The sequence below is a fragment of the Muscardinus avellanarius genome (genome assembly GCF_963383645.1).
Source record: "Muscardinus avellanarius genome assembly, chromosome: 4".
Classification (NCBI taxonomy): domain Eukaryota; kingdom Metazoa; phylum Chordata; class Mammalia; order Rodentia; family Gliridae; genus Muscardinus; species Muscardinus avellanarius.
The window spans coordinates 153,206,007-153,229,045 of NC_137789.1; the positions used below are offsets into that span (position 1 = coordinate 153,206,007).

At 52.3% G+C, this 23,039-nt stretch overlaps 1 protein-coding gene across 5 annotated transcripts in view; it reads left to right on the plus strand.

The window, feature by feature from the left end:
• Positions 1-13,715: 13,715 nt before the first annotated feature.
• The window catches only part of TACC2 (transforming acidic coiled-coil containing protein 2), a gene marked incomplete at its 5' end in the record, with an annotated part of 73,855 nt that continues 64,531 nt past the window's right edge, over positions 13,716-23,039 (plus strand). For all 5 annotated transcript variants that reach the window (XM_080693914.1, XM_080693916.1, XM_080693915.1 and 2 more), the window contains one exon: positions 13,716-13,783. In XM_080693914.1, the coding sequence (XP_080550040.1) occupies positions 13,716-13,783 (68 nt within the window). The remainder of the gene's footprint in view (positions 13,784-23,039) is intronic.

A 23,039-nucleotide genomic window follows, 5' to 3' on the forward strand; every position in this document is an offset into this window, starting at 1 on the left:
AACATCCAACATCACCCTCCTAGTGGGACGGGGGAGGCTATCCGACCGTCTCCTGGTTCCTGCCCTGTTTTGTGAGTGAGAGTGCACAATGCCGGGACCATGGCAGGGCACCTGGTGTTCACAGGCTGGGTATGCCTGCAGCTCGGCCTCACTGGCTCAGGCAGAGGGAGGCTCAGCCTCACTGACCAGGAATCAGGTGGGAGGTGTCCTTCTCAGGCTGGGTAGGAACAGGCATGGAGAAACGGGGCTCCGGATCCCAGCTCTGCAGCTCTTCCCTCTCCCTAGAGGAGGCTTGGATCGGAGCTGGTGGTGAGCAGCCCTTGGGACTCTCCAGCCGTGCCCAGCAGAGCCTCAGCTCTGTGACCCTGCCTGGGCTGGAGTCTCAGGCCGGAGCAGCCTGGAAGGGAAGCCGAGACTGGGTGGGCTCAGTGAGAAACAGATGGTATGGTTGGACTTTGGAGGGGTCAGGGAAGGTGTGAGGCAGTGTGGGGCTCCTTCTCACCCCAAATGGGGCAGCTGAGGCCCAAAGCGCACCCTCTACTGCAGCACAGCTGCCCAGCAGTAGCCTTTGCCCATTTTGTACCTCCAGAGGCATTTTCCTTCCAAGCCATGCCTCAAGCCCTCAGACCCAGTTGGAGGAGTAGAAAAGAGAGTTGCCAGGAGCAGGCCTCATCACAGACAGCCCAAGGGAGGTAGAGAATAGACCCCAAACCAAAGGAGAGGCCAGGACAGAGGCGAGGCCCAGGAGCTGGGGAGGACGGAGTGTTTTGGCCACAGCAGGTTTGGCTCAGGCTCCACCCAGCCCAAGTGCTGGCAGCTCAGTTCTATACTACTTCCTGTTGGAAGCAGGAAGTGATGAGTGCTGTGTCTAGGGGGTATCCTGCAGTGGCCTCTGTGTTCTCTTCTGCTTTGCTGGCAACATCTGATCCATCTGTCCATACATGCATCCATCCATCTACCCACCCATCTATTCATCCATCCATCCATCATCCATCCATCCATCCATCCATCATCCATACATCCACCAACCTATATAATCATCCATCCATCCATCATCCATCCATCATCTATCCATCATCCATCCATCCATCTTTCATCTGTCCATCCACCAACCTATCTAATCATCCATCCATCTATCATCCATCCATCTATCCATCTATCCCCACCCACCCACCCACCTACCTACTCATCCATCCATCCATTCATCCTTCTACCTACCTGTTTATCTATCCATTCATCTATCTATTCATCCATCCATCCATCCATCCTTCCACTTACCCACCTACCCATCCATTCATCCATTCACCCATCCAACAACCCACCCACCCACTTATCCATCCATTGACCATCTATCCATCCATCTGTACATCCATCTGTACATCCATCCATCCATCTATTCATCTATTCATCCATCCATCCTTCCACTCATCCATCCATCCATCCATCTAACCACCTACCCACCTATCCATCCATCGACCTATCTATCCATCCATCCACTCACCTACCCATGTATCCATCCATCTGTATATCCGTTCATCCATCCACCCATCCACCCATTCATCTATCCATCCATCCGTCCTTCCACCTATATATCCATCCACCATCCAGCCACCCTCCCATCCAGCCATTTGCCTACACCCTCAGTAGATCATCCTGGGCTGATGCTATGTCACACCCTATGCATGATGTGATACAGGGGAAGGAGTGGGCCTCTTGTAACATTGGACAGGTTACCCGATCGCTTGGAGCCTTAGCGTACCCACCTCTAAGATGAGGCTAGTAGTGACCGCTTCAGAGGGGTCACTGTGAAGATCAGAAACATATGAAGCAAGTAGCCCCACGCTGGACGTGGAGGAGGCATTTAGTCAGCGTTGCATCCCCAGGCTCCAGCAGTGCTGGGAAAGGAGACCAAGACAGCTGTTCTCTAATAGACAGCACAGTGTGGCGATAAACTCCCCACACGGCTGAGAACAGAAGACCCACGAGGAGAGAGCACCTGACTTTACCTGCAGAGCCAGGAAGTCTTCCCAGAGGAGGCAGCCTCTCCATTGGGTTTTGTTTCCTGGGATGATAAAGGGAGAAGGTTCTTCAGGGAAGGAACTGTGTATGCCCAGGCTCAGGGTTGAGGAGCAGCCTGGCAGTTCCAGGTCAGGAACTAGAACTGGAGGGATGGAGGAAGGATACCAAGCAGCTCAGCACCAGGGTGGCAGGTGGCCAGACTGGGGGATTTTCTGGGAACCAGGAAATAAAAGGGAACTCATCTCTTCAAGCAGGGGGGAATCAGGATGGCATTTACTTGGGGGGAATATCTCTGGTGGCAAGGAGAGTGTGGGTGGAGAGGAGAGGCTGGAGGTGTGGGGTGTCAGCGTGGGCAAGGCGGGGTTAGTGGCACCTTGACCCAGGGCACTGGCCATGGGGTGGGGAGGATCTGAGGCTCCCTGTGGCTCATTCACTCACTCACCGCTCACACTTGGTCCTGGAGCATCTGCTCTGCGCAGCCCTGACGGCGATGAGCCTGCACACATGGGCCAGAGTCCAGAGAGGCTCTGCAGGGGCACTGACTCCCAGCTTGGGCTGTGATTCCAGGCTGATTCCAGGCTGCTGGGACGAGTCCCCGGGGCCTCGGCTGGGCACCAGCACTTCCTCCCCTTGCTATGAGGCTCAGGGCCCAGGTGCCACTTCCCTGTGCTCCCACCAGCATGGAGACCCTGGTGTGCTCTCCAGGTAAAGCTGGCTGGCACTCTGGGGATGGATGATGTCCTGGCCTCAGGTCCCACTCCATGTCCCCCTCCCACTCTGTAAAAACACCTTGGCATCTTGCCCAGCACCATTGCGGGGGAGCTTCACAGGACCACAGGGCCTGCCTGCCTCCCTCAGCTGCAGACAGCAAGCCTGAAAGCCAATGGTCAAAAGCAGAGTGATTCTAAGAAAGGGATGAAAAATCCGGGCTTTGACCTTGAGACCTGAAAACAAAGAAACAAGCCAACAGAAATGTAAGAGGGAAGGAAGCCTTCCAGGTTGGAGGACCCACAGCCAGAGCCTCTTTGCTCAGTCTACAGGGAGAAGTCTAACAGCACGGCCGTGCACACCCATGCACGCACGTGACCGCCACCTAACCTCCCCTACCAGGTGGGATGTATTACTTTTCCATCATATTATATTGCGTCATTCCATTCTGTAAAATGTATTGGTTGATCACTAAACTGAGCCGGGCATGGTGGCTCACATTGTAATCCCAGTATTAGGGAGGCTGAGACAGGAGGATCACAGTTCGCGGCCAGTTTCAGCTACTACTTAGTGAGGCCCTTTGCAACTCAGTGCGACCCTGTTTCAAAATAAAGAATAAAAAACAGTGCTGAGAGTATAACTTGGAGGTAGAATGCCCCTGGATTTCATCCCCAATACCACAAAAAAACCCCAAAACCTAACTGACGATCCTGTTCCTAACGCACGGAGCCCGCTTCATCGCGAGGAGGGCTTGTCCCTAGGTTGGCACATGGTGCCTGCAGGACCTGGGCCAGCCGAGGCGGAGGCCACCGTCCACGAGGCTGGGACAACTTGTCCTCCCTGGGGCCAAGGTGATTTCTTGCTTTTGTGTAAAGCAGCTGACGAGTGGGGTACTTGCTCTTTGCTTCTCTCTGCTGTGCTGAAAGATGTGCTGTCCGCATGCTGTCTCAATCACACCTCGCGACATTCCAGTTGTGAGGAGCTATTATTATTATTATTATTATCATCATTAATTATTATTTCCATTGCACAGATGGGAGAGCTGAGTCCCAGAGACCCAAGGAACTTCTCAGCCCAGTTTAAGAATCCGAGTGAGGGAATCATCCCCTCTTGGCCATTCGTCTTTTTGACTTGCATGGTTACTGCAAACTCGGCTGCAGAGCGTCCAGCCCCTGCCTCCCCCTCCCCCAGGTCGCAAAGCCAAGCCAGGACCTGTCCTTGGGGAGGGCGAGGATGTCAGGGGCTGCAGGGCGTGGTCTGGGCTTGGTGCATGATGCCTGGGGTGTCCTTACAGCTCCGGCTGGGCCTCATCCTAGGATCACTTCAGTGAGCTCTGATGTCATTTGGAAAGAATTTTGCTTTCTGTTTTTCTCCTGTGTGTTTGTACATGCAGGTCTGTCTGTCTGTCCATCTTCTCATCCACACATCCACCTCGTTCACTGAGGGCCTCTCCCATGCCGACCTGCTGCCAGGACAGAGGAGCTGTCCCGTGGAGTCTGTGCCCAGGCAGGGCAGCAGCTGCCCCATGCAGGTTGCATGTAAACCAGGAACCCTTCATGTCTTTCTGAACAGATGGCTTAAAGAGATATAAAAACTACATAAATATAGTATGCATTTGATTACTCCTTATTTATTTTGGGTGACACTAGGGGTGCATTCCAGGGCACAGTACCTCTGAGCTACATCCCCATGCCTTTTTTCATTTTGTTTTTAATTTTGAAACAGTTCTCACTAAGCTACTGCACCTCAAACCTGTGACCTTCCTGCCTCAGCTTCACCGAGTACTAGGATTGCAAGTGTGCACCCAGAATCCGGCTTGCGTTTGTTTTATTGACCTAGAAGGAGCCAGCCCCTGCAAGCCAGTTGGAAACCTGGCCTTACCGGTTTCCTGTTGTCTCTCACAAAATTTCCATCAGGTCAGCCAGCCAAGACTGGGCTGGGATCAGCTTGGGGTTGTAGAATGATTGTCTTTATCTCTACATATCAATTTTTTTTAAAGATCTGGGTATTTAGGGGAAATCCCTTACTCTCAGACATTTATAGGCCGGTTGCAGCCAGCCGGGGAAGGCAGGGTGCAGAGGGGACCGCAGACGGCCTGTGAAGAGGGAGGTATTTTTAGGGCAGAACTGTGTGCACACACGTGCACACACCCTTCCACCCCCACACCGACACACGCGTCCACCCACTCTGCCCGCAGACGGGATGCTTTCAGTAGATGCTCAGGGCGGCTATTTCTGGCCCAGCGTTCTGGATTTCTGTTCCTTGAGTCAGCATTTCTGGGCCTCGGAGCCTGGTTTTCACTGCCCTGTTCACAAGTAGGGCAGCGGTGTCAGGCTGCGTTGACAGCTTGTCAGGCTTGGGAAGCGCACCCCAGAGCAGCCAGCCACATTGGGTGGCCCAGACACGCCGCCTCTGCCCTGGCCGAGGCTGTCACCGGGGGCAGGGGAAGCCAAGAGTTTGGAGCTTCTGAATCTGCTGCCTTGCACTTCCCCCTGGGAATTTCCACCCTCGCTGGAGCCTCACGGGTGCGCTGAGAACACCCTCCCCTGCAGATGGGCACACCGGCCGCTCTTGACCCGTCTCTCCAGTCGAGCCAGAGAAACCAGCTTGGCCATCATTCTGGCTGTCGGGAGAGCCCCTCTCCTCTTACACCCAGGTCTTTTATTCTCAATACTCAGTAGCCTCTAAAACTAGTCCATGTCAGCTCTAGGGGAACTAAGTTGATTAACACATCAGCATGCACTTTCAACCAAATGTGATATTAAAGCCCTTTTTATAAGAACCAAAGCCTTTTTACAGAGCTTACAGAATTTTCTTTTCTTCCTGGAAATTCTTCTCTGAGAAGGAGGATGGCTCATACTGCTTGTGTTTTTGTTCCTAGACAGAAGCAGTTACCTGGCCCAGGTGAGTCCCTTGGTCCTCTCTTCCCAGGCTGAGAATGAAGCTTGACTTTATTTCTAAGTAGGAGAAGTTGGGGTTTTTTATTTGGCCAAATGTCTGCCTGGGGCCACCCTGCTTATTTTTGCCTATGACCTTAAATCTAGTTTATAAAGTTAGTGACGGGAAGGGAGAAGGGTCTAACAAATTACAGCAGAAAATGGTTACCTAGGAGAAAGTAAATCAATAAATATATAAATAAAAATAAGTAAATAAAGTGAATCCAGTTAATGAATCAAAATTTAATGGTTAATAGTGGAGAAAATATTTGGGACTTTTTTTTTTTTTGGCGGGTTTGGGGGTGGAACCCAGGGGCATTCGACCTCCGAGCTACACCCCCTGCCCTATTTTTTATTCTTTATTTTGAAACCGGGTCTCACTGAGTTGCAGAGGGCCTCACTAAGTAGCTGAGGCTGTCCATGAACCGTGATCCTCCGGGTCTCAGCCTCCCGAATGCTGGGATTACAAGCATGCGCCACCACGCCCGGCTATTGTTTGGGACTTTACCTTGAAAAAGGAAATAAAAATTATGAAAATGATTTTTATTTTAGGTTTAACAAAACATAGACTTTAATGGCAACCATATGTTGTAGCCTGGAGTGAACAAGGAATCTGAGCCGTATCTTTGCTGAAGTTGCAGGGCTGCGTTTTGCTCACCTCACAGTTGACTTTTGCAGCCAGGCAGAGGCACTTGCCCAGGAAGGGTTCTGGGGCTTCTCTTCGCTCTCCACTGTTCCTGGTCTGTTCTGCCGCATCCTGCCTGGGGTTCTCTTCCCCGGCTGCTCACGGGTCTCACGGCCCATTGCTGTTTCTCAATGGCTTCGGGTGGCTTCTGAGCCTTTCCCTAGGATTCCTTGTACGGACTCCACAACATCTCACATCTTCTGCCAGGCTCGCAGCTTTGCCTTGTGTTGGGGGCAGAGTATATCTTCCCTGGCAACCAGCAAGGGACTGCAAGGACTCGGGAAGCCAGGAGGAGCATTTGAGGAGGAGCAAGTCTGTAAGTGGTTTTGCTGGCAAACACAGTCCCAATGCTGCCCACTGCTTCCCCATCTAGAACCCGTCTCCGTGGAGCTGTGTGCGTGGTGGAGTCCCTCGGTGCAGGGTGGGGAAACTTGATATCCATCCCCAGCCACTTCCTGTTTCCTCATTGCTGGGGGAGCTACATAGGTCCAAATGTGCTTGCTGAAGTAGCCATATGAAATCAAATACAGGGATGGTAGAGAGATTGCTGAAGGCATCGTCTGTGGTGTACGCAGTCCCCGGGCAGAGAACCTCCAGGAGAGATCGTGTTAAGAATGTCAGTCACAAGAAAAGCCACTTACCATCAAAGATCCTGAATGCAATCCTGAATACAATCTTGGGTGTGCATTTGTGTGTCATTCTGGGGACTGAACCTAGGGAGTTCTATTTCTGAGCTATACCCCAGCCCTATCATTATATCATTATATTATTATTATTATTATTATTATTATTATTATTATTATTATATATTTTGCGGTACTGGGGATTGAACTCAGGGGCATTCAACCTCAGAACTACACCCCTAGCCCTATTTTTCATTCTTTATTTTGAAACAGGGGCTCTCTAAGTTACTGAGGACCTCGGTAAATTGCTGAGGCTGTCCTTGAACCTGCAATCCTCCTGTCTCTGCCTTCTAAATACTGGGATTACAGGAGGGCCTCAACACAACTGGATTACAATCTTAATTTTAAAATATAAGCTTCACTCTGTTTATTGATTTATTTTCTAGCACATTTTGGATGACCTCTTGGCATCTAACCGTAAATCTCCAGTGCTCAGATTCTGTCCTAACTCAAAGGATGTTTTTCCTGAACAGTAGCTTCTGGAGTGGTCCTTGCCTGGAGAGAACTTTGAAAGGTCGCCTGTGTGTGTGTGTGAAGCAGGTGGTGAGGGAGATGTGGTAGATCAGCCCTCTTCAAGGAGGGAGCAAGAGAACTTGCTGGGAAAGATGAACATCAGAGTTTGTGTTCAGCCCAAGAAAACCCCTGGGACTTCCTAGGATGAGTGTGTGATATAATTCTGGCCTGGAAGATGATCATATCCGTGGCTTGGAAGCAAAGGAACTCACCTATCTCACACCCTTCCTCTGCTCCTCGTGAGACTGAGAGCTTTCCCCACATCCTCAGAGGCTCCCCGCTGCTGTGTCTACTGGTCTCTGGTTGTGCAAGGCCCCTGCATGGCTGGGGAGCCGCAGACATAGGGTGCCCCTGAGGCTAACAGGCACGGCAGTGCCAAGGCTTAGCTGCGCCTTAGTGGCAAGAAGGGGAAGAAGTCTATGGACTGGGCATGGAGCAGAGCCCTCTGGAGCAGGGCCTTGGTGCTGGACAGGCATCCAGAGATATGGCGGAGCTGGGGAGGTGGCAGCGAGACCTTGCTGGAACACAGGATGGGGCCAGTGACAGCTTCAAAGCCAGCAGGTTGAATTGGGACTTTCTCCTAACGGGTAGTGGACAACTTTGGAAGTAAGGCCGAGTGAAACCAAAGCACATCTCCAGAAGCCAGGAAAGAGGACCCCTGTTGGGGAAAACCCAAGCGGAAAAAGCCAAGCCAGTGCGCTTGACCCACAGCCTGGTGCTCCGCCTGTCCGCTTTCGTCCTGCTCGGGGTGGGGGCCCACATGGGGGCTGTGCCTGGACCACGAGGCTTCCCGGCTCTTGGAGTTTTAGGCAAGGCTGTGAGCGTGCCTGATCCTGTGCATTGGGTTCAGCAAGTGCCAGGCACAGGTGTGTGCATGGGGGTGGAGGGGCGTGTTGTCAGTAGGCACCACCCTGAGCCTGGAGCCTGTCTAGGGCTGGCTCCCTAGAGAGAAGGCCTGCAGGTTCTGCCCAGCCTCCTCCACTGCCCGCCATGCTGAGCTGGGTGGACCACCAGGGGCCAAGAAAGAGGCCTGCCCAGTCCTGTTCTCCAACTGTATTTACATCCTTCTCATTCTCCAGCTGGGTTTTTCTGTGTTCTGACCTACTTTCCTTTAGCATGTGCTGGGGCTAATTAGCAGCTCTGGGGGGCCACCTGTGGTGCAGGAGAGTCTCGCTGCTATGGCAACCAGCATCTTCCCTGAGGCCAGAGGCCACCGTGGAGCCGCTCAAGTTTGCTTTTCTTGGGGCTTCAGGCTCTTCACACTACTCCAGTGTGGCTCAGTCCCTTGCGCCTCCGTGGGGTCCAAGAGCCCCACCACGTGGCTTATCTCTCCGTGACTGGGATTGGTCAGGCTTGCTGATCTTTCTGGTGTGTGCCTGTAGGTAACGTGAGAATAGCCCCATCTGATTCTCCTTTATAGGCCAGGCACATACCAGGTGCAGTAACACACGTTGAGCTGCACATTGTTTTACACTTATTTTCCTTCTTTCTTTCTTTCTTTCTTTCTTTCTTTCTTTCTTTCTTTCTTTAATTTAGTGGTTCTAGGAATGGAATCCAGGGGCATTCTGCCTCCGAGCTACACTCCCAGCCCTGTTTAATTTTTTTTTATTTTAATTTTGAAACAGGGTCTCACTAAGTTGCTGAGGCTGGCCGCAAACCTGCGCTCCTCCGGGCTCGGCCCCCCAAGTTACTGGGATTACAAGTGTGCCCCACCACGTCTGGTTTGCACATTGTTTTAGAAATGATGGCGGCGGCATTCCTTGTTTTATCCAGGTTTCCAGGTGTCCCGGGACCTCAGTAAGACGGCAACAGTGGAGCCAGGCTGCGTGGGCATGGCCTACCCTTTGCTGTGTCCCCAAAGCCCGCAGAGGGACTGTTTGAGAACAGGGGCTCATTAGGGCCATGCTTAGAAGTGGTGGGCAGCACTGGAGGACTGCAGAGGACAGGCCCTGCCGGAGGAGCTGTGGCCTCACCGGGCGGCCAGGTGGGGACTGGCTGGGGGAGTGAGGGAGGCAGGGAGGGAGGGGTAGCTAGCGTGGGAGGCCCAGGGCAAAGGGTGTGGATTAGGTGGTGTTGTGGGCTCAGGCCTGGCCTGGTCCAAGCGGGGCGTGTCCAAATACAAAAGATTAGGATGCTGACTACTTTCATTTGAACACTTTTAGAGGCATCTGTGTCTTCTACTGTACAAATCAGCGGTTTAGCCTTTATGAATGAATTTGGGTAGAGAAGTGGGGAGGAAGGGGAGGCTGCAAAATAGGCAGGAGTGAGATGTGTGGTGAGAGCGGTTGGTTACTGTGGGACCTCTGACCCAGGGCGGCCTGTGCTCCTCGGGGCCCCTGGGGTGCCCAAGCTGTGTTCAGCAGCCCCAGACTGCTGTTGATGGAGGTTTCCTTGGGCTGGTTTAATAGTTTTGTTTACCTTTTCATTTGTTAGCTGTTTTTCTTGGTACTATCACTGTATCCTAATAGCATGTCTTAGTTCATGCTGCTGTAACAAAAAATACCATAGGTTGTATGTCTAAAACAACAACATATATTTCTCACTGTTCAGGAGGCTGGAAGCCCACGGTCATGGAACCAGCAAGGTGGGATTCTTGGTTAGGGCCTCTTCCTCGTTTGCAAATGGCTATCTTCTTGCTGTATTTTCATGGGGTTTGGGGGTGTCTTGTGTCCCTTTCTCTCCCCCCCTTTTTTTTTTGCAGTATTAGGGATTGAACCCGGGGTCTACACCCCCAGCCCTAGAGTTTAGTCTTTAGGTCTAAGTTTCAGAGGGCCTAAGTAGCTGAGGCTGGCCATGAACTTGAGATCCTCTTGTCTCTTTTTCTAAGAGCATTAATCCCATCAGGAGGGCCCCTCATAACCTTATTTAACCCCAGTCACCTCCCAAAGGCCCTGTCTCTAGATACCACCCCACTGAGGATTGGGGTTTCAGCAGACACATTTGAGGAGTGGGAGGGACACACACATTCGGGCTTTGCCAGTTCTCTTCTCCCCCATTTTCTTTGGCTTTTCATTTTCGGGTTAAGTTACTGAATAACCAAGTCTGTTTTACACTGCGTGTAAAGTAAGCATCCAAAAATCTTGAGGGTCTGAGAGGTTCTACCTCCAGAAGTCACAAACTAGGGATCCCTGGGTTTTAGTTGGATCGACTTCCAGAGTGCTCACATTCTCTTTGTTTCAGCCCTGGTTCTTGGTTGTCTTGTCCGTCCGTCCGTCCGTCCGTCTGTCCGTCTTTCCTCCCACCCCCCCACCCCCCGCTTTCTTTTTTGCGGTACTAGAGATGGAACCCAGGGGCATTCTACCTCCAAATCTTTTTTTATTTTCTTAAACAGTGTCTCACTGAGTTGTAAAGAGCCTCACTAAGCAGTAGCTGAGGCTGGCTTGGGACTGGGATCCTTCGGTCTCAGCCTCCCAAATGCAGGGATTACAAGCGTGGTGTCATCCCAGGAGGTAATGTGTTACTACCTTGCCACTTTGATTGTTGGGATTCCAAGTAAAAGCCCTTGACTTTGATGGGTCCTTATTTCCTTTATGCTATTAAAATTGGGGAATAAACGCTTATTATAAAGAAGGATGCTGGTTGCCGGGCGTGGTGGCACACGCTTGTAATCCCAGCTTTCCGGAGGCTGAGACCGGGAGATGGCGGTTCTCAGATAGCCTCAGCTACTTAGCGAGGCCCTTCGCAACTCAGTGAGACCCTGCTTAAAAAAAAAAAAAAAAGACTAAAAATTTGGGCTGCAGTTATTGCTAGGAGGTACAATGCCCCTGGGTTCCATCCCCAGTACCGCAAAAAAAAAAAAAAAAAAAAAAGGATGCTGGTCCTGGGCATTCATAGATGCTGTTGAATTCTCCCAATGGCCCTTCAAAGCAGATGCTCTTGTCTGCTTCACTAGCGGAGGAAGCAGAGGCCCAGTATGGGTAAGTGTTTGACTCAAGGCCATGCAGCTAATGAGAGGGGAGTCAGGGTGTGAACTCTGGTCTCATTTCAAAGCCTTCTCTTGTTATTGCTACAAAACCATGGGTATGGACACTGACGGGTCTGTGATTTTCCATATCATGCAAAAAACCCCAAAATCTGCAGACAGGTTTCATTTGGTTGCTCCTTATCCCCCCGACCATGCGCTTTCCTAGTGCAAGCTTGGCGGAAGGTCATCCCCTAGGTACCCAGGGAAAAGGGTTACTTTCCTTCAAATACTAATAGTGTAGGTTATCATTTCTGAGTTGTCAGCTCCGTGTAGTAAGATTCTTTGGATCTCCAGTTGTAGGTGAGGGAGCCGAACAGGTATGCTTTCCCATGGATAAACAACCCCCAGGAGCTAAGAATGGCAACTGGCTGGACAGGCTGCAGGATCCTTGCCACCAGCAGACACCTAGCTTGAGGATGAGTGACAGATTCCCTGGGAGGTACTTTCCAGAGCCGGCTCCATCACGCCACCCCTGACAGGTGCCTTCCCTGTGAGATTGACATCATCATTAGCTATTTTCTTATAAATGGAAAAGTGAAAGCGAACCTTCCCAGTGTTTCCTAGAAATTTCATGTTGTTGAGTCCTGGGAAGCAATTTTGATGGTTTGGTGTTTTGTTTGACACCGATATTAAGTATGAGCAGAGTGAAGTCAGCCCACCAGGAAGCTCAAGAGCTATCCTACGTCCTAAGTGGCAGTCCTCAACGCCCCCATTCTGACATCCTTGGCCACGGTTTTAGAAAATATTCAGTGTACTAGGGAACACTTTGCAATGCCTTGGGCAGTCTAATTTTTACTCTATTTTTCTTTGGGCCAAAATTTAGATACATTTTAGACTAACTGCCCTATGGGTAAAGAAATGGTGGGAACATGCAGATGATTCTTCAATGTACCCATAGGTGATTCCATTTGGATTCAGTGGTGGTCTGTCTGTGCAGGGAGATCATAAAGTGGTTGCAGAGAGCAAAGCAGGGGGGGATGGTCTGGTTTCCAGGGGTGCCCTGAACCGCCCGCCCCTATAAGAAAATGGAATCCTTCTCTAAGGGCCTCCCAGGGCTCAGCCTTGAGGGTTTCAGAGTGTGTGTGTGGTGGGGGGGGCTGCTTCCCAGCAGGGGAGTGAGGTTGTGCACTGGATTTCTGACTTTCCTGCAGCCTGTTTAGACTCAGAGATAATCTGCTTTTCACACTAAGGATCCCCATCCCCACACCCTACTCTCCTCTCCCTTTCTCTTGTCTACTCTCTTGATACATAGGGGATGGGACCCTGGCAGCGCCCCGTTTGCTCAAGGCAGCAAATCTTTGCACTGGGCTTGTCTTTGTGGAAAACTGGTCTGGCGGCCAAAGATGGTGTTGCAGACCCAGCTCCTGTAGCTGGCCCTGCACCTCTTTCTCCCCAGCCTGTCCCAACCCTTACAGATTTTGCAGAACAAAGGTGGTATCCTCGGAGGCCAGGCCTTGGCTCACTGTAAAGGGATACCGGGCTGGAAGGCTCCCTCTGGGGCAGGCTGTAGCCCTTGGCTGGCCTGGAGGAGGCAGAGGCCCCGTCTTCAGTCCCCACTGCAGCCTGTTTACCTGTTTCTTCCAGTGTCCCCGGCCCTGGGGCTGGACAGAGCATTTATTTCTTCCTGGAAGAAAGAGCATCCTGAGATGAAACGCCCCTCCCCTCTGGGTGGTCAGGACCTCCACCACCACGCCCCTCTCTGGTCCCGCAGTGTATTTACATCTTAAAGCCACACAATGCGAGCCGTGCGGTGGGCGAGGCTGGAGAGGCTTTGCCTGACGGAGAGGGAGGGTCTTCGCCTCCCTCCCAGCTCCATTTCCGGAGACGGAGCTTTGTGGATGCTGGCGTGGGGCGGCTCGGTAGTGATGACATCATCCTGTCCCACGCCGGGCTGCCGGGGGCTTTAAGCGGGGCAGATCCTTTTGGACCACACCGGTGCTCGTGCGCTGGCTGGACTCGCACGCGCACCCAGGCGCGCGCCGGCCACACTCGCGCGCACACTTCCTGGGCGCCCGCTCCCCGGGCCCGCTCGGGCCGCAGCAAGCCGACGCTCCCCGCCGCCGCCGCCACGGATGCCAGCAGCTGCCCCCCTCTGCAGTGCAGCAGCCCCGGCCGCCCGCCGGCCCGCCCCGGGCTCGCGGCTGGAGGAAGCCCGCCAGGACGCTGGCCCTGCTCGCGGCTAGCCTGCACGCCAGGGCGCAGCGAGGATGGGAGGGTCGCAGTCCCTACAGCTAGCCCCAGCCAGCGACCTGAACCCGGAGGTTTCTGAGGCCATGTAAGTGCTGCGCCGGGACGGCCGGAGCCCCTGGAAGACCAGGAGAGGCTCGCCGGCTTTGTTAGCGCGCCTCTCTGAATGCCGGTGCAGCCAGGAGCCAGGGCTGGCCTGGGGTTTTCTGCAGCCTTGCAGGGCTTTGCCTGGTAGCTGCTGCTGCTAGCATTTCGTGCCCTGGCAAGAGTGCACCTCTGGCAGCCCCAAGGCACTCCTGGGGGCAGAAGCGACCCCTTGGATTCGGTGCGGGTTGTGCAGCAGCAGCGTGCATGGCTGGGGGCTTCCTGCTCCATCAGCATCTTTTTGCCGCACCCCCACACAGTGGTATTTCCTGCCAGGGAACCGTGGAGTTAAGGAAGGCCTCCTCCCAGGAAGAGCCCTCTATTGTGGGAGCGCGGTGCCCGTGGAGACAGACTGTTAGAGGGGCAGTCACTGCCCCGGCTGGGCAGGTGGCGCGGAGCTGGCTGTGGACGTGCATTAGCCTAAGCATCCCCACGCTAGCACTCTGCCGAACACTCGGGGACAAGGCCGCTCGGTATTATTAGTAAAGACAGCCAACAGCCTTGTCATTGGTGGAGACAGTCCTTGGTTGTGCATGGATCCAGGAATCCGAGCTTTTCTCTAAAGCACAGAGCCAATGTGCTCAGAAGTGGCCTCTATCCGGCATGTTTATTAGAACGGCCGTTTCTGTTATGGTCACCTCGTTACCTACCCAGGCATGTTGAAGGAGGGGGTCTGTCTGCAGGGTCCCATTTCTGCAGGTCAGGCTGGGCCTCCGAGTCTACCCTGGGGTCCTCTCTCCTTTTGAAAAGAGAAGAATGTGCTTTGGAGAGGATGAAATTCCAGGGGACTTGGGGCTGGGGATGGCCAAGCAGTGTGTTAGAGAGTGGGGCTGCTTGTGTATCGTAGCAGGCTTAGGGCTCCAGGGGGCTTCCTTCCTGTCCCCAGGCCTGGACTCTGGAGAGGAGCGAGCCCGTGCAGTGATGTAATGCCGGGCTGAGCCGCGGTTGTAGTCCCCGCTCCTGAGTGGCGGGTCCTTCTCAGGAGCAGGTGCGCACCCATCGTTTGTCTTCTCTGCAACTCGAGAAAGCCGCATCCTACAATGGAGGCCCATCGCGCTTGAGGATTTTTCGTTTGTTTTATGTCATGAACCCGGTACTATGCCGCCCAGTTTCTCATCCTGATGCAGTATTGTTGGGCGAAAGGAGTTGCACGCTGCCCTGCAGGACTCGAGCCTAGGCAGAAAAGGCCAATTTCAGCCTATTTGGTAGAGGTCTTTAAACTGGAAACCAGTTAGCAACAGAGACAAGCACACCAGCTACGGACAGCTCACCAGCTATACCTACCCAGCACTTAGAGACTCCTAAAGGATAATGGGGCCATATGTTTGGGGAAATGTGCTCTTCACCATTGGAAATCCAGCCCTCGTCTCCGACGTCCCCGCCCTCTTTACCAGTTGAATTCATACATGGCTTGTCTTCTGTTGGCAGAGTCTGGAAAGGTTCTGCTAGGTGGGTGCTGCCCCCAAAGTTCCCTAAGGCTCTGCCCTCTGGGAATAGTGGTATTTAAATTAAGTTTCAGGCTGAATGGACGCATTGTGATAGAAGCTGCTTAGCAAATATTTTTATGCTTGAGTTGGTCCATATGTACTCTCCTGAGGCTTCTCTCCCTGGAACTGGTATTTCTGAAATGTCTGAATATAAGTCTTTTTTTTTTTTTTTTTTTTTTTTTTTGGTACTCAGGTTAGAACCCAGGGGCATTCTACCTCTGAGCTATACCCCCATCCCAACTTTTTTTTTTATTATTATTCTTTACTTTGAAACAGGGTCTCACTGAGTTGCAAAGGGCCTCGCTAAGTAGCTGAGGCTGTCTGCAAACCCAGATCCTCCTATCTTAGCCTCCCAAATGCTGGGATTACAAGCGTGCGCCAACATGCCCGGCTTGAATATAATCTTTAAGGTAGTATATTTACTCATTCACAGAATTCCATCCTCTGTCCCCAGACATTTTCATCATGAAACATCAGAAAGGGGAAGTGTTTGGGAAGTGCCATTGCTCGAAGCTGTCCCTCTTAAAAACCCATCTCTGCTGTCCGAGTAACTGGGGCTTGCTTTCCTGCTACAGAGGTGCCCTTTCCTGTCTAGAGGGTTTTAAAATATATATTAAGAGTGCGCCTCTTTTTTTTCTGCACAGGCACGGGTCTTTCATGACAGTATGTATTTCCATGCACCTAAAAATGCATGCACATGAATAATGCACAAGAGAGACAGCCAGTGAGTCCATGGCAGGAAAGAGCTTCCTTTGTAAGACGATGCTGTCGGGGCTGCGGGAATGGAGCCCACACTGGCGCTCACCTGCCCCCAGTCGTAGCCCCTGACAACCGGAATCCAGACAGAACATTTCTGTTTTTCTCCAATGAAAGGTGGGCTTTTAGAGGGCCAGTGTAAGAGAGAAACCGAGAGAGATAAGCAATGACTGAAGGATTTTATTTTAGTTGCAAGATTCTCTCTCTCTCTCTCTCTCTCTCTCTCTCTCTCTCTCTCTCTCTCTCTCTGTGTGTGTGTGTGTGTCTGTCTGTCTGTCTGTCTGTCTGTCTGTCTGTCTGTCTGTGGTAGTTTTTGTAGCCCCAGCTTCTTTCTATCTATACAGGAGAGCAGGAGGTGGGGAGGGAGGGAGGCCGGAGGAGCAGGAAGGTGTGAATGACGGAGGACCTGGTACGGGATGAGGGTTCAAGGTGACCAGTCTTTCCTACTCCCTGGATGGTCCACTGACTGTAGTTTCCGCTTCCCCTGGGGTGTGTTAGAATTACAGAGTCTCGGGCCTCTGCCCCATAGTGCTGAATCAGAACTTCCCTTTTAACTGGTGACTTACAAAGACTGCTGATAGCCGGGCGTGGTGGCGCACACTTGTAATCCCAGCATCTGAGAGGCTAAGACAGGAGGATCGCAGCTCGCGGGCAGCCTCAGCTACTTAGTGAGGTCCTTTGCAACTCAGTGAGACCCTGTTTCAAAATAAAGAATAAAAAATAGGGGTATAGCTTAGAGGTAGAATATCCCTGGGTTCTATCCCCACTACAGCAAAAAAAAAAAAAAAAAGTAAAGACTGCTGATTTGGAGTGGGTCAGAGTTTGGGAAGCCCTGTCCACCCAGGTCCTTGAGAATCCACTGGCTGCTTCTCCACCTGTTTCTTTCCTGTCTGGGAAGGAAGTTCTGATGACAGTACTGGCCATTTCCACGAGGAAAATGGGTAGTGGCAGAGAGAGGGAGACTTCCACAAGGGAAGCTCCTATATTCTCAGCAGGGAAGCACAGGAAAGGGGCCGGAAGCTCTTGGATAGACACGATCTCCATCTGCCAGCTAGCTACTGATCATCCCTCTTTCCTGCAGCCCCTGGGGCTCCATTTCTGCTAAAGCGAGGCAGCTGTAAGCTGTCCTATGTGCTGTTGGTGACCCTGTTCCTGAAGATCTCCAGCTTCTCGGCTACTCAAGAGGCCAGAAGGGCTGCTGGGGCTCCGGCACAAGCCATTCCTTTTCAAAGCCTTGTGTCTTGAGGCAGAAGCCCTTTGGTGAAGTCATTGGCAGCGTCCCGATGTGGACCAGTTCCTGGAAGCAGATTTCACTTTGGATGTGATTGTTGGACACAATTAGTAGTCCCTGCCCCCTCCAACTGCACAAGTCACAAAGTTATCTGCTGAATGGGTGGGGCAGCTTGAGCCCCAAGCCCTTCCTCATGGGCGCCCTTTCCTTCACCCTTGGTTTTAGACTGGGCCCAGTGCCCAGATCCCCAGGGACCCTGGCCCTTCATCATCTTTTCTTTGGGGCATTCCTGGAGGGTTTCTCTATGGGGGGGGGGGGCTGAAAGTAAGAACATGCTAAGCCTTCCAGGAATCCCTTAGGCACCTGGGGGTCCTACCATCGCTTTCTGCTGGGGCTGAGGCTGGGGTACCGTACCTGCGGCTGGTAGAGCAAGGAATGTGAACTAGCATGATGAGGTGTGCTTCTGTGGACAAGCACTGCATCCAGGTCAGGGGACCGTGGGTCACTCTTTGCCATCCCTGTGTTTCTTTTCACTGTCCATAGCCTGTTTCTGTGGCTATATTTTTGGTTGCCTAGGAAACTACGTCAGCCTGAAATATGATTGGCTGCCCTTGCCGGATTGATTACTGGTGCTGGGGCAGCATTTGGGATGAGGAAAGGATGTTGAACAATTCTGTTCCTGCCGCTTAAGATTAACGATGTGGACCCAGGCATCATAAACAGTTGTTCTGTGAAAACCTATTGTTCATGGACTTGCGCTCTCTGTACAAATGGGACAGGGCGCTGGGGGAGACGGAGCGAGTCAGAACTGCCCTCACGCACTCAGCCGTGCTGGACAAGGTGCTTCTGATGACCCAAGGGCTCTGCTTATATTTACACATTCACATTAACAGTTGTTTCTGGAGAGCAGGTGGGTGCTGCTTGCCATTGCCAGACATGGGAACAGAGCTGGAGGGCGCAGAGTGAAGAGTTAGCTCACGTCGCCTCGCCAATTAGAATCAGCCCCAGCAGAAACTTTGGTGCGCCATTTCGGTGTGCCCGGCTTTTGCGTTAGGGATGTGCGAATTTTATAGGTTAAAGAATCTGGGTCCCCTGGATGGTTAAATTAAGGAGTTGGCAAGCTCCTGTAAAGGTCAGATAGGAAATATTTTAGGCTTTGTGGACATCCACTGTGCTGCTGTAGTGGAAGGCAGCCATAGGGAATGTGTAAGTCAATGTAGTGGAAGGCAGCCATAGGGAATGTGTAGGTCAATGTAGTGGAAGGCAGCCATAGGGAATGTGTAAGTCATATAGTGGAAGGCAGCCATAGGGAATGTGTAGGTCAATGTAGTGGAAGGCAGCCATAGGGAATGTGTAGGTCAATGTAGTGGAAGGCAGCCATAGGGAATGTGTAGGTCAATGTAGTGGAAGGCAGCCATAGGGAATGTGTAGGTCAATGTCCCGCCAAAACCTCATTCACAAGAACAGATAGTATCTGGGCGTGGTGGTGCAGGCCTGTAATCCCAGCGCTTGGGAGGCTGGGGCAGGAGGATCACAGATCCATGGCCAGCCTCAGCAATTTAGAGAGACCTTGTTTTCAAAATAAATAAATAAATAAAAATAAATAAATAAAATGAAAAGAAAATAGGATACTGGGGATGGAACCCAGGGGCATTCTACCTCCAAGCCACACCCCCAGCCCAATTTTTTTCCTATATTTTGAAGCAGGGTCTTACTAAGTTGCGGGGGGCCTCACTAAGTAGATGAGGCTGGCCTTGAACCTGAGATCCTCTTGTTTCAGCCTCTCAAGTGCTGAGATTACAAGCGTGCACCACCATGCCTAGCTGTTCATGAATTTAGATGGTATGTGCTGCTAACACCCCCATTTTACCCTCCCGTCTCCTATGAGTACTGTGCTGTGCAATCTATGTCTCCTCTTGGATTTCTCACGGTTAGCTCAGGCTTAACATGTCCAGGGAAGAACTTTGATGACCCTCCTCCTCTCATAAACAAAAACGGGCCTGGGGTGTCGCTCAGTTGTAGAGTGCAGAGGCCCCCGTACAGCCCCAGCACTGCCAAAAACCACGACTAAAACAGTTCACACTACCCAAGCCAGCCCCGCCCAGTCTTCCCATCTCCTCACGTCCACAAGGGCACTCAGATCGGAGCCCTGAAGGTCAAGTCCTGTGGTTTTCCCCTCGCCTCCCTTCTGCACAGGACACTCTAGGTCCTGCGCCTTCCCTGGCTACCACCCCGTGTCCATTTCCCATTGCTTCTAGTCTAACCCTGCCCCTTGTAGGACCGACAGTCCTCCCCTTGCCTGGTGTTCTCTAGAGACACAGGTCACCTGTCAGCTCTTTGATCCTACAGTGCTCTGCTGCCCCAGAGCCTTTGTACATGCTGTAAGGCTCTCCAGAAAGCCTTCCGCCCCAAGGTGCCACGGCCAGCTCCTTCCCCAGCTCCGATTCTCCACAGATGTCCCTGCCACCATCCTCCAGAGCTGTCCAGTTAAACCTCCGCGACACTGGAAGGGTCCTGCAACCTGCACTGTTCCATGCAGTAGCCCCTGGCCACGTGTGGCTGTTGGACACTCAGTAGTGTCATCCAGAAACCACATTTTTAATTTAAATTAATGTAGCAACAGGTGGCAAGCGGCAGCCGCGTGACAACCACAGCTCTGCATTGCTCCGTATCGTTCTGGTTTTGGGTTCTCCGCGGTGCTGGGCACACTTGTCATAGTTGACTTCTTGAGCTGTTCGCAGCAGGACGTGTGGAGGCATGCTGCTTGCTCGTGCCTCGTCTTCAGTGCCCAGCGCAGTGCCCGGCACCTAGTGGACACTCCGTAAACATTTGTGGAATGAATGCACGCCTGAGCGAGTGGGTGGCTGCCTTACTAGCAAGAAGAATAGTAAGCACGTCTGCTGTCCCTGGGCGGTGGGGAGGCCCTGGCTGAATGCCTTGGGTGTCCGAGTTCTGCAGACCTGACCCGTCGCCACAGAGTTAGCCAGTCCCACAGCCTGACACCATGGTGTGGCGTGCTAGGGTCCTCCCGGGGCTGTGGTTAGAGGAGGCGTGTCCCTGCCCGCACGCTCTGGCTCCTGTTATCCTGGGACAAGTGCACAGGGTCCAACTCATGCTCAGTGACCTAGTGACAGCTGGACCGCATGCGTGCGCGCACACACACACACACCGCAGCCCGCAATCTCCCCCTTCTCTTTTCTCTGTGCTCTGGATGGCTTGCTCTTCTTAGAAGTCTGTTTTCACCCAAGCCTCTGTGCTCAGCTCCCCTCTGCAGGACGGTCTCTGCCTGCTTCTCCCTGGTAGACCAGGTGTCCCGGCCGCCAGCCTGCGGGGCCTGGGAGGAGTCTGGCCTGGGCTTGAGAGCAGCTTCCCCGCCCCACTTCTCAGCTCTTACTGAGGCTGCCTGTGTCCAGCGCCCCGCGACTGTGCAGTAGCCACCCTTTGGGGCGGTGGACTTCCTGCAGGTTGGGAGCTTTTTGACAAGGGCGGGTTTCTTCTGAGTGGCTGCTCTCCATTTCCCACTACTTCCTCCTTACGGGGGAAGCAGCCGCCTCCGGGCCTGGGATGGGGATACAGGCCGTGGTAGGGGGACAGCAGCGCCGCGTCCTTGAAGGCCGAGAAATCAGCCAGCCACTCAGGCCGATTATGCCAACAGTTTAGCTTCATGTATCCTAAGATGTGGAGTTCCAGAATCTGAGGAGTTTAGAATTAAAACATTAGAATATTAGGAATCAGGGTGGGTTTTTTTTTTTTTTTTTGTATTGAGGGTTGAGCACAGAGGCATTCTATCTCTGTCCTAGACTTCCAGCTCTATTTTATTTTTTATTTTGAAACACAGTTTCACTAAGTTGCTGAGACTAGCCTCTAACCTGCAATCCTCCTGTCTCAGACTCCCAAGTACTAGGATTACAGATGTGTGCCATCACACCCAGCAGAGGGCTTTGTTTTAACAGAGCAGTTATTTAAATCGCACAATTACATCATTTGTAAGATACGATTTAGGATCTCCACATTGTCACCCATAGTAAGTCAAGTAGTCATTTGAATCCCTTTCTTTTAACTTATGATTTGACACACACACACACACACACACACACACACACACACACACACTACACATCATTTGGGAAGCTTACATCAGAGGTATCCTCTCAGGGCCGTGAGATAGATAGCTGAGATTGCAAATTCTTCCTCCCAGATGGAAATGTAGTGGGTAGTCTGTTTGGAGATAAAAACGACTGACCTTGGGCCCTAGGTCCAGCTTATCCCTTGAGTCTTAGCTCTCGTCTGCCCTAAAGGATCCCTTTCTCTGGCTTGTTCTGTTTTCTCAAGGAGTGTTTCTAAGGGAGGTAGGTGTAGACTGTTTATCCTAAGTGGGAAATAGCTGTTGACATCTCAAAAGGAAGTTGATCTGTGCTAAGCCCAGAAATGTTTGGGAAAACTGTGGCCTTTCAGTACCTGCACCTGCTGAGTCGGCGTTGAAATGCTGAGCTCCAATAGAAAGGCCCAGAGATGAACTGGAATGTAGTCAAAGCCACAGGGATGTGTCCAGAGACTTGTGGGCTTTTAATTTCATGTTCCGGCTCCATGGTAACAGCAGACTCTCAGTCTAGGTTAGTGCTTGGTTTGGAAAACAGCTGGACTGCCAAAGCTGCTGCTGGGGGCGGGGCTTGGGAGTTGCCCACCTGTTTGCTGCGGGCCACCCTGGAGCAGTCCCGTTTTCTGCAGCAATCCAGGCCTGAGCAAGTGCTGCCCTTAACACAGATCAGACCTGGATCTCTCTAGAACGTCCGAGGCGATCAGGAGTAGAGTGACCACTCCTCTCTGCCATTTACCAGGGTCCTGACGGAAGTTGCTAATTATCCCTTGTTCTGCATTGAACAGAGATGCCTGGAGTGACCTGGAAGTGTTTTCCCTCTAGGAAAAAGGCCAGAGAAGTTGCTTCACTCTGGGGAAAACATCTGTGCATGTGTAGGTGGTGCCTTACTGAGAGGCCTTGCGGCTGCTAGGAGATTAGGCTCCTCACTCACGGCCTTAGTCTCCTAGGGAAACGGGGAAGGCAGAAATGCATAGAATTCCTGGAGAGCTGGGGAGGGGCCGTGAGGGTCAGATGTTCTTTGGAGTTCTAGGGGGGTGTGGGGAGTGCTGGTAGTGCTTTGCTGCCTACAATGTGCTAAGCAGGGCAGGTCTCCTGGGCAGGAGCCTGCGGTCCACACGCGTCTCTGTGCAGAGCTGTGCCCACAACTCCGTCCCTTCCCCACGTGTGAGCTTTGCTGTGGCCTTCGCGATGCACCTTCAGTTGCAAGAAAAAAAGTCAAACTAACTTAAATAAAAGAGGGAACATGTCTCCTGTGATTGACAGGTGGGGTTGCTACAGAGGTCGATGCCAAGATGGTTTTAGGAAAATGGACACCCCCCAAACAACTCCCAAAGACCCAAGCGGCATGTTTGTGTTGTGTAGGATGACTTTTGATCTGCCAGAGTTGACTTACAAGGCCTCTCAGGGCTGCCTTACCCTTTCTCTGACCCCCCAATCTCTCTAGCAAGCTTCCAGTGTTGGGAAGTTTTGTGCTGCAGCTCCTGCACTGTCTGTGGGGACCCCAGACCCAGAGCCCTGCTGGGAGGGCAGGGAGAAACTTGGTCTAGGAACGCCCTTCAACAGGTCGGCTCTTTCTCCTGCCCTAACTGGGCGATAGGGGGCAGCCTGCTCCTGGGACAGCTGCCAG